The sequence below is a fragment of the Cornus florida genome, unplaced genomic scaffold (genome assembly GCF_030987335.1).
Source record: "Cornus florida cultivar Cherokee Brave unplaced genomic scaffold, ASM3098733v1 CherokeeBrave_3.0.0_Hap2_Chr10, whole genome shotgun sequence".
Taxonomy (NCBI): domain Eukaryota; kingdom Viridiplantae; phylum Streptophyta; class Magnoliopsida; order Cornales; family Cornaceae; genus Cornus; species Cornus florida.
Window position 1 is genome coordinate 24,638,048 of NW_026775580.1, and position 12,208 is coordinate 24,650,255.

A 12,208-nucleotide genomic window follows, 5' to 3' on the forward strand; every position below is an offset into this window, starting at 1 on the left:
TATCATCCTATTTCATGGGAGCAGGTGTGCAAGCCTCTTCAATTGGGTGGTTTAGGTATTAGGAGGGTGATCCTTTTTAATAGGGCTCTCCTAGGGAAGTGGTTGTGGAGATTTGGTGGGAACTTCATCGGTTATGGAAGAAGGTCATCTCTTACAGCTTTAGGGGGGCGAGAGGTGGGTCGTGCTCCCAAGAGGTTAGATCTTCTGGTGGGTTGGGGTTTGAAAGTTTATTCAAAAGGGCTGGGATGAATTTTCGAAACACATCAGATTCAAAGTTCAAGATGGCAGAAACACTTGATTTTGGAAGGATTTATGGGTTCATTGGATCCTTAGGACCCCTATTGCGGATTCGGCCTCTGTATTCTTGGGACGCATTCCCCTTTTGAAGGAATTCTATCCTTTTATTACTTATCAAAAAAAAAAAAATACTTTGACAACATTAAATAAAGCCTACTTTACGGAACGCTGAAGCAAAGCCAACAACATAGATCCAAAATTAACTTAACAATTAAGTCTCTTATTTGACTCAAAAATTGATAACACAACTTCCCCGGTGTGTGATTTGTTGGTTATTAGTGGCATCACTGAAAAAAAAAAAAAAAAAAAAAAAAAAAAGAACACTCATGATATTCAAACAGAGAAAAAAGGATAAAAGTGTAAACCTTCCTCTGAGTGATGTTCATTGGTTATCAAAGTAACTCATGATATCAACAGAAAAGGATAAAAACAATGCCTTCCACAAGTAGTGAAAGAGCCATAAATTTATATATATTATTTAGTTAATCAACAAACAGAGTCGTGAGCGGTTGAGGGAGAGTTATGGGGTACCACTCTAAAGAGAGTTAAGAGCTGCACCTGGAAATTTCTTTCCTAGTATTCCCTAGCTTTAGTTTACTATTCATATCTTGCCATTTATGATTCTTCTTGTACTTGTAATGAATTTCTATGTAATATTTGGGTAGCAAAACAGAAAAAATTACTTTTTTTTTTATAAGTAAAATAGAAAAAATAATTTTAAAAAAGAAGAAAGCAGAAAGCAAAAAACCGGATGGAAACAATGACTTAACGTTATTGCTAACAAGTATTTCAAAAGTATAAACTGAAGCAGTCAAAACAAACTCTTACCTGCCGTCGAGATATTTTATTTGCACGTCCTTCCCTTCCCAAGTCAATGTCAACATTAACATCTTCCGTTCCTCTTCCGATTAAAACCTTAATGCAAAAATGATAATTTGTTAACATTAAAGAAATAATAAGCACTAAAGAAAGGAATATAGAATGATTCTGAACTACTTGCAAGCAGCCAACTATTTCACATCACAGAGGAAGTTCAAAGCAGCATCAGTTACAATCTCCCAATTTAGCTATATAAAGGTTGTTGTGGAAGCATCAAATGCAGTAGGGCTGTTCTTTCAAATAAACATATTTAGTTGAAGTAACTGCAATATATCATTAAACGCTGTTCCTTCGAATAAACATATCATTTAATTTACTAAAAAAAGAAAAAACTGCAATACTATTCAACCTGGATGGCTTGCAAAACATTTTAGGTCATTGTTCAATTCAAACACATTTGCTTTGCCATGTTGATAGCTGATGAGGGAACATTGCAACCCAAACCCAAACACACACCCCACCCCTAACCTCCCTCCCTCCCTCCTCTCCTCCCCTTCCTTTTCTCTCCTTTTAAACAAACAATTAAAACAAGTGGCAATAACAAGTGATGAAAAAATCTAACAGTACATGCTTCATTATTATGGAAAACAGTGTGCTGGATCGACTCTAATTTCATAACACCCAGAAGCTGCTTAATCTATTTTTATTGCCTTTTCATTAGCGACTTAATCACTAGTTTCTTACTAATTCTACCAATAACGCCATGTCCAACTGAAGCTTAGACTATATCAGAAACTAAACCAGCACTAATTGTCGTCGCACCTACTATTAAACACGTGGGAAGATAGATAGAATTAGGAATTTATGTTCAATTATTATTATTTTAATCATGTTATAATTTTAGGATATTTTAGTAATTTAATATTTTAGGGTTTTATTTTTCGTAGTAAGATTTGATTAAAGTTTTGCCTTGATGCTTATATATGTAGGTCAATACATTGATCGGTAACCTTGATGATAACTGTTAGCATTTATGATACCACGATTTATGGTATAACTTACCATAATAGCCGAGATATGATAGGCCCAAATCATGGGATGTGATTTACCATATTATCTGTGAGATATGATAGCCACTAATCATGTATTTGACTTTATTTACGCATATGTCTAGGCATAGAATATGCAATGATTTGATTTTGTTTCCTTTCTTGTAATATGAGCATGTGCTCATTTTATCTATAAATACTAGAGCTGTGAATGGGAATTAATTCATTCAAGCCTTTACGCAATTCTCTCTTTTCTCTTCTTTTTATATTTCTACTTGGTATCAGAGCCAACACCTTTCCACACCTTTCAGCAGCCTTGCTACTTGTGCGACAGCTACCTTAGGCTGTTTGTGACATCGTATGATGTTGCCTACACATGTTTTTCTGTGTTGCTGTTTTGTGATCGAAAATAGGTATTTTTAAGTTTTACAATTTCTTTTTCACTCTTCTAGGGTTGGGTAAATTGGGATAGTTGGTTTCCAACACCTAGAAGGGCTTGGGTAAAAAAAAAATTAGTTTACAAAGAGGTTCCGAATATTAAGAAGGAGGCTGTCTGGCTATATGTAAGCGGGCAGTGCTCCTTAAAAAAGGTATGTATTTGGATTTTTTGGGAATGGTCTGAGGAAACATTGTTTATGGTCTGAGGAGACCCTTTGATTTATTAACAGAATTTGTGGTGTTTTTGGAGTTCTTTTTATTGTCGTGTGACAGATTATGGCAAATTCAGGGTCCTCGACTGCTAATTCTCTTGGCTCACATTCTGTGGGTGGTGGTACCATTTTTTCCCACCAACTCATCAGAAAATCCAGGACTTCAAATCACCACATTGAAGTTGGATGGTTCCAACTATTTGATTTGGGCACAGTCTGCCAAGATGTTCATTAGTGGCAAAGGCAAGATTGGCTATATTACTGGTTCTGAGAAAAAGCCAGCTAAGTCAGAGAAGGCATATCCACAGTGGTTTGTAGATAACGCTATGGTTATGTCTTGGCTAGTCAATTCAATGCAACCAAACATAGCTGTTGGCTATATGTTTATGAAGACTGCTAAGCAAATTTGGGATTCAGTTCAACGCACTTATTCTCAGAGGCAGAATAATGCACGAATTTTCCAGCTGGGGCGAGATATCACCAGGATTTCTCAGGGTGACTTACCAGTTTCAGGTTACATCGCCAAGCTTCGTGCTATTTGGGAGGAGATGTCATATTATGATTCCTTCCACTCTTGGAAGGATCCAGATGATGCAGTTTTATATGTAGGAATTGTGGAGAAGAATCGAGTGTTTCAGTTTCTTGCCGGGTTGAACGACGAGTTTGAGTATGCTCGTGTTCATTTATTAGGCTTATCTTCATTCCCTACTCTTGAGGATGCATATTCCTATGTGTTGTCAGATGAGAACCGCCGGACTCATCCATTAGGTGTTGCTTCTGTTGATCGTTCTGCTATGGCAGTTCGGATTCCCAACCTTTCAGGAACTTCACCATCCCAGTCAGTTCAGAGCACTACCACCGGTCCTCCTCTGGGACGACAACGTGGATGGTGTGACCATTGCAGAAAAATTGGTCACATCAAATCTCATTGTTATGCTCTACATGGACGTCCACCGCAACAGAAAAAACAGCCTCGATCCTCTGCACATTCTGTTACACAACCAGGCTCGTTGTCAACTCCTGACAACCCTGCCTCTACATCTTCTGCCATAGTTACCTTAACTCAAGCTGATTTGGACAAGTTCAAGCAATTCTCCAACCAAATGGAGGCATCATCTCAGCCAACCTCCACTTATGCCCACTCAGGTACTATTGCGTCTGCACATAGCGTATCTACATCTTCAACACCATGGATCATTGATTCTGGTGCTTCAGACAATATGACTGGTATGTCCTCACTCTTCCAATCTTATAGTATCTGCTCTGGCTAACGCAAGGTCCGCCTTGCGGATAGCTCTCCATCTTCCATTGCTGGGAAGGGTCACATATCAGTTACTCCTTCATTAACTTTGTCAAATACACTTCATGTTCCAAAGTTGACTACAAATCTTATTTCTGTTAGTAGCGTTACCAAACAATTAAATTGTAGTGTAACGTTCTTTCCCTCTCATTGTATTTTTCAGGATCTGGTGTCGAAATGGACGATTGGCAGTGGGCGTGAAGTGGACGGTTTATACCTATTGGATGCTCCTTTGTCACCGCAAGCACATTCAGCTTCATTTTCTAATATTGTTTCATCTAATAAAGCCCAGCTTATGCGTTGGCACATGTTTCTTTTGGTTATTTGAAACATTTATTTCCTTCCTTATTTTGTAACGTGGCAGTGTCAGATTTATCCTGTGAAACATGTCATATGGCTAAACATGTTCGTTCCAATTATCTTGCTAGTAGTAATAAATCTGCTTTAACACCTTTTGATCTTGTTCACTCAGATGTGTGGGGTCCTTGCCCAGTTACTTCTAGTCTTGGATTTCGATATTTCGTGTTGTTCATTGATGATCATAGTCGTGTTACTTGGGTTTATCTTATGAAAACCAAAAATGAGGTATACACCATTTTTAAAAATTTTATGACAATGGTTCAGACTCAATTTGGTCGTACCATTAAAAAATTCCGATCTGACCAGGGTACAGAGTACACTTATGGGGAGGTACAACGGTTATGTACAGAATTTGGGATTGCACATCAGCTGGCTAATATTAAAACTCCTCAACAGAATGGTCGTTCTGAGAGAAAGAATCGCCACATCCTTGACTTAGCCAGAGCAATCTGCATTGGCATGAAAGTTCCCGAGTCATTTTGGGGACATGCAGTTCTTACCGCTGTTTACATCATTAATAGGACTCCTTCTAGGATTCTTAACTTTGCAGCCCCACTCTCAATCTTACATCCCATGATTTGGGCCTATCATATCTCGGCTATTATGGTAAGTTATACCATAAATCGTGGTATCATAAATGCTAACAGTTCTCCCTCTGCTCCTATGACTATGCAGACTCCTCTAGCTTTTACTGCTTCTAGTTCCTTAACTCCAGAGGTAGTGCAACAAATGATTCATTCTGCATTTTCTGCTCTTGGTCTCAGAGGTTAAACTACTTCCTAATCTATTTGGTATGTTGATTCTAGTGCTTCCTCAACACATCTCACTAATGTGAAACCATATATGGGAAATGTGCAAATTCATACTGCTAATGGAGAACATCTTCCAATTAAGTCAGTTGGTAATATCCCCCATTCTTTGCCATTACATAATGTTTATATACACCACGTTTGACCTCTAATATTATATATGTCGGTCAATTGGTTGATAACAACAGCAAAGTCTCATTTTCTACATCTGGATGTATTGTGCAGGATCAGGAGTCGGGGAAAGTGATCGGGAAGGGACCTAATGTGCAAGGCTGTTTCCTCTAAGCTTGTTTAGCTATCCTAGGAATAAATCTTTGTTTTCATTATTTTGTCCTTCTTCTAGTACGTCATATCAGATGTGGCATAAATGATTGAGGCATCCTAATGCCAAAAGATTGTTGTTCTTGTTGAAATCTGGTTTGTTTTCTAATAAAGACCCTGTGTATTTCAATGATATCTCATTTGATTGTAGTAGTTGTAAATTGGGTAAACGTAAGACTCTTCCTTTTCCAATTCATGGTGACACTACAACAAAATGCTTCGATTTGATTCATATTGATGTTTGGGGGGATGCTCCATTTCCCTCTCATTCTCGTCACAAATATTTTGTTTCCTTCATCGACGATTATAGTCGACACACCAACGGGCCAATGGCGTAGCGGTTATTTTCCAAAGGGAGGTCAAGGGTTCAAGTCTCAGAAGAGACAAGTGTGTGTGAGTACCAACTAGGGAAAAAAAGACGATTATAGTCGACACAAATGGATTTATTTTTTGCATTCTAAATCTGGAGTTTTTGATGCCTAAGCGTTTTTTGGCTTACATAAAAAATCAATTTTCCACGTCCATCAAAATTCTTCGTTCCGATTCCGGAGGCGAATATATGAAAAATGAATTTCAAAATGAAGGAATCATTTCCCAGTTAACTTGTCCATCTACTCCTCAACAAAATGGAGTAGCTGAGAGGAAAAATAAGCATCTTTTGGATGTTACTCGGACCCTACTTCTTGATGCATCAGTACCCGCTCATTTTTGGCTGGAAGCACTTTCCACAACCGCACATCTTATCAATAGATTGCCTTCTTCAAAGCTTCAACATCAATCTCCATATTTTCGCTTGCATCAAACTCATCCCAACTATAATCAACTGCGTGTTTTTTGTTGTGTTTGTTATGTCCATCTACCTGCACAAGAACGGAACAAATTATCTGCTCAATCTGCTCGTTGTGCATTTCTTGGGTATGCATCTCATCAAAAAGGTTTTCTGTGTTATGATCCTTCTGTCCATCGCATGCGTACCTCTCATAATGTTGTCTTTGTTGAAAAACAATATTTTTTCCAAACTACTCATGTTCCTTCTCCTTCGCCCTCCTTTTCTTATCTTCATGACTTTAGTAGTAATCCTTCTTATTTTCACAAGGTTTAAACATGGGCTGGTTTATAAGCGACGAGGTAAAACAACAATTGGTGCAGAAGACGGTCCTAACCGTGACTCCTCTGCTTTTTGAGATGGATTCTTGTATTAAATAATTCATTTTTGTGGAAATAGAATATAATTTTTTATTAACATTTTCCTCTTTTTTTTTTTTTTTTGTTTCAATTTTTTCTTTTTCTTTTCTTCTTCTTCTTCTTCCTTTTATTTTTTTTTTTTTTTTTTTTTTTTAGGTTCCGAGTTCGGGATAGAAGGGGAATCCGCTTTTGGGAGGATATTTGGTGTGGTGATCGTTCTCTAGCGCTCACGTTCCCTAGACTTTTCCGAATTGCTTCAAATCGTCAGGCTTTGGTGGTCGACTGCTATCGCCTTCATAGTGGGAGAACAATATGGATGTTCGTTTCTTGAGGCATTTTTAGGGTTGGGAGATTTATGGATGCTATTGGCTTTTTGGAGCTCTTGTATCGCCAGGAGATCATGAGTGATGTTTCTAATAGGGGCGGCTCAATATAATTCGAGGCCTTAGGCGAAAAATATAAAATGGCCTTTAATATATAATATACTAAAATTAAATAGTAATTAATAATTTTTATTTTAAAGATCACTATTCTTGCTTTTTGAGATGGATTCTTGTATTAAAGAATTCATTTTTTTGGAAATAGAATATAATTTTTTATTAAAATTTTCTTCTTTTTTTTTTTGTTTCAATTTCTTCTTCCTCTTTCTTCTTCTTCTTCTTCTTTTTTTTTTTTTTTTTTTTTTTTTTTTTTTTTTTTTTGTTGTTCTTCATAAAGATTTTTTTTATCACACATTTGATTATCATTATGAATAAAGTCCATAATCTCCTTTTCTTTCACTATTGTTTAATCTTCTAATTCGTTCATTTCTTGAATTTTCACTTGAATTTTTTTGTTATGTCTTGATTATAGTTGTAACAAAATTATCAAAACTCCTTTTTTTAGATTGAATTAGTTTTTCATATCCCAATTCATACTTTCTAGTAGGCAAATTCAATTATATAAATAAAAATGATCACAGACAAATTATACTGATAGCAAGAAATAATACGATTATAAAATAATTTTAGTTAAATAACAATAGAACTTAATATTTTAAAAAATTTGGTCCAATGCTCCACAAATTCTTCAATCACGTAGCTTCCAATAAACTTATGACACCCAAATAAAAATTTGATAAAAGTGGGTCCAGATGGAGTGAGATAGCGATAATGAGTAGAGAGAAGAAAAAAATCATTTTAATGAGAGGGGGGAGATAGAGAATCTGTAATGAGTTTATGATAGAAAAAAAATGTTGTAATGAGAGAGGATGAAAAAAAAGTGAGGAATGAGAGGGGGAGATAAAAGTTTCTTATTTCTTTTTCCACTAGCAACTTACATTGCATATGCGATGTTTGGACGAGGAAATGGATATATAAGTGTAGCCACCAATCTCTGGTATCTCACCTAATCTACTTAGTACCTTCACCATTCTAGTGGTGGTTAGCTTCAATAAGTTGAATTTGCTAGTGCTAGTCTACATCATAGCATACCTATTATTTCACCCAATGTTACCCAAACTAGGGTAAGTGTATCGGATGTAGGTACGTATGTTCATGTCAGACCTACTCAAATCTCAAATCTTAGTGTAAACCACCATCTACTCTAAAAGCTTAAGCTATTAGAGTGGGTGTAACTTGGATATTTAATATTCAAATCCTTCACCACACCCCCTCACGTGCGGCCTTCTTTTTGGTTCAACATGTGTTTCAATTTTAATTATCAGGGTGACTGCGGTTTGAACTTGAGGCCTTTGGCTATGATACCATGTTAACCACCATCTACTCTAAAAGCTTAAGCTATTAGAGAGGATGTAACTTGGATATTTAATATTTAAATCCTTCACCACTTAATATACAATGTTATTTGATCAGAAGTTGATTACGGGTATATTGACATGTGCATTTTAAATACATGTATGTTTTTTTTTATCATAAATGGTGTTATATTAAAATAAAAAACCAGAGTTACAGGTGCACAGAGGACATTCCCTTTGAATAAAAGAAAGAAAATGTCCCTCCAATTTGAGAAGGCCCACTTCCAATACACACAAAGAAAAAGCAAACACCCCTAGCTATGCAAATCATTTAGAGAGGCATTGTGGATATCCAACACTTCAAACAACATAGTCTTTCCCACATCTCCTGGGGAGGAATGAGTAGGACCATGAAACCTAGCATTCCTTTCTTGCCAAATACCCCAAAGTACAGCAACAAACAAACTTCAAAGAATTTTAGATGACTGATGCCTCTGCCAGTACCAGTGGTACCACTCCATGAAACAGTTCTTAGTGAAAGAAGGCATCTCCCAATTCAGGATCTCTCCTAACCATCTCCACAAAATCCGGGCAAATGGACAGGAGAAAAACAAGTGATCTCTGTTGTCAACAGCATGCCAGCAGTTTGTACATCTAGGAGCAAGCTATATTTTCCTCTTTTGCAAATTGGCCATTGAAGGAAGCCTATTTAACATCACAAAAATTGCATTAACAGACCATCTAGGCCTTCACTTACCCCAACAAATCTCATGTCATTCAACAGATTCATAGGACACTCTGCAGCTAAGCCAGGCCTTCTTGAAAGTGAATCTGCCATCCTCCCACAGCATTTTATCAGCACCACCACGTAGGCGGACAGAATGGAGAAATTCTTTGAAAGTACTGAAGGTATCATCTTGTAAAATCTACATATTCCAGCCACCATTGCTCAAAAGACATTGGAGCTTAGAATTCCTAGGTAGAGAGAGCTGCCTAGACAACCTATGACCATATATGTTTATTATAAATGTAATGTTTTATGTCAGTTGTTTTGCAAGATTAAACTAATTTTTATTTAATAAATAAGATTGTATTAAAATGCATTCAAAAGGGGATCACTTCCCTCAAAAGCTACAAAAGGCCAAATAGGGCATCTAAACTCCAAGAGTCCAAAAAATCAACTATCTCATCTATGGATAATACAATTTCACACAAGAACCCAACAAAAAAGAGTACTAATAATGGAGAACTTCAACACACCAATATGAGTCTCCTTCTCTTCAAAGGATCTCCTATTTGTTTCGAGGCATAAACACCACCAGACGCACAAAGGCATGGCCCTCCAAAAATTACGAGCTTGGGCCCCCACTATACAACCTCTCCAAGCCACTTGAAGACCTGGGCATAACCCACTTAACTCCAAACGAACCTAACATCAAAACCTAGCAATCCCGAGCCACTGGGCAATGCAAAAGAAGGTGGTCAATCAATTCGTCATCTCTCTTGCACATGCCACAACAGTTGACCACATGTCTCATCCTCTTAAGATTATCTTGGATCAAGATCTTCCCCAACACAGAAGTCCATGCAAAGAAAGCCACCTTAAGGGAGGGGAGGGAGGGGGCGCTTAGAACACCAAATAGCCTTCCACGGGAACGAATCCCCTGGAGCATCCGTAAGACACCTATAGAGTGACCGAACCTCAAAGTGACCATGGGAAGAGGGAAGTCACACTCCACAGTCAGGAACACCACCCACAATCTGAAGCGATACAACTCCTCCAAAAAAACCTACGGCTTCCTTCAATCTCCCAATCCTGAAAATGAGTCGAAAAACGCCCAGGACATTCTCCTGCTATCAAGACGATAGTAGTGAAGCTCCAAGGCATGTTTGTCTGTCGCAATCCTGAATAGTCTGTAAAGAGAGAGCAAGAAACCTCCAAAAAATGAATCTTGTTGCCATCCTTGACTCGAAATGTGATGTGTTTAGAAAAATCATACCATCCCTTCCTAATGAATTTCCAAACCCCTCAAGAGAGCACCAGCCACCTCTAGACTCCCAAATTTTGTTCACAATCACCCTCCTCCATAGTACGTGCTTCTTCACCCCAAATCTTCATAACCACTTCCCAAGAGGCCTTATTAAAAGGCACTAGTCTGATCCCCAAACCACCCAGCCGGATTAGACTACACACCTGCTCCCAATTAACCAAATGATGCTTGAACTCCTCTCAGCCACAGAAGAGGAAATCTAAAAACGAGATAGGAAACAAGTAAGAAGGCTCAACGAAGTGCTCTTATCAAAAGTGGCTCTTCCACCTTTCGAAAGATACTGCTTCTTCCACACTACCAACCTCCTCTCAAACCTCTTCACCACGAGATCCCAATTTCCCACTCTCCTCGACAGCGGCACGAGAGGTAAAAGGCCCAAATAAGGAATAGAATAAGGGCCAATGCAATAACCCAAGATGTCAGCAAGATTGGAGATCTTAGGAACCTCCCCAATTGGAACCAAAACACTTTTTCCCACGTTCACCTTCAACCAAGAAACATCTTGAAACCAGATCATAAATTGAGACACGTATGCATCATAGTAAACCAAAGTGTCATCGGCAAGCGTCAAATGGGAGATCTCCAGGTGACTAGGAGCGTCTCTCCTCCTGCATCTCTCTCTGAAACCATCCTCTCCAACAAATAAAGAAGAAAGCACCAACTAACATGATCAAAAGCCTTTTCAATGTCCAACTTGCACAGGAGCCCCACTGCACAATCTAGAGTCCACACACTCACTAGCAATAAGGATTGAATCAAGACTCTGACGACCTCCCACGAAAAAGTTTTTGAGAATTCGAAATGACCCCATCCAAAACCTCCCTCAATCTCAAAGCAATAACTTCAGTAATTAATTTATAAATGCAACCCACCAGGGGATAAAAGGTAATGAACGTGACATTTAGACTTTCTCAAAATGACCCTGGGAGTGAAAGGCGTGTAAAGTTCCCATCACCTCCACCTTAACCACCTCCCAGCTCTCTAAAAGGAATCTCATGGAGAAGCCATCAAGACCCAGGACTTTGTCCCCACTATAGCTCTTCACCGCCTTCAACGCGTCCTCTTCAAAAAAGAGGTCTTTTTAACTTGGCACTCTCACCAGAATTCGAATTGAACTAAAGCGCCACAAGTAAAAGTCTCCAACAAGAAGTCTCAGTGAACAACTTCACAACTTCTGATAAAAAGAGGCAATTCCTCTAAAAACCTCCTCATCCTTGCAACAAATCCCCTTCGACCGAAATCCTCCAAATATGATTACCCCATCGATGGGCATTAGCAAGTTTATGGAAGAACCTTGTACTACGATCCCCCTCCTTTAGCCACAAGGCTCTAAATTTCTGCCTTCACGAAAAATTGGATTATACTAATTTATTACTCAAATTAAATGCGATGTGATAAAAGAAAGGATTTCCATCTATCTCATAGATAGGATTCTCATTTCTACCGTTGAAGTTTGTGTGCATGTGTCGCTAGAGTTAGAGAGGAGAGAGGGAAAAAAAAAAAAAAATGATTAAGAAATAGAATTTGATGGTTGTTAGGGTGGTTTCTACACCACCTCTCCTAAATATATATATATATATATATTGAAATAAGTAAATTACAATAATGCCCCTAAACTATAAACATTATAAC

General features: G+C 38.0%; 1 protein-coding gene across 2 annotated transcripts in view; it reads right to left on the reverse strand.

The window, feature by feature from the left end:
• The window catches only part of LOC132280209 (uncharacterized), a 75,907-nt gene that overhangs the window by 36,892 nt on the left and 26,807 nt on the right, over positions 1 to 12,208 (reverse strand). For both annotated transcript variants that reach the window (XM_059782381.1, XM_059782380.1), the window contains exon 5: positions 1,126 to 1,212. In XM_059782381.1, the coding sequence (XP_059638364.1) occupies positions 1,126 to 1,212 (87 nt within the window). The remainder of the gene's footprint in view (positions 1 to 1,125; positions 1,213 to 12,208) is intronic.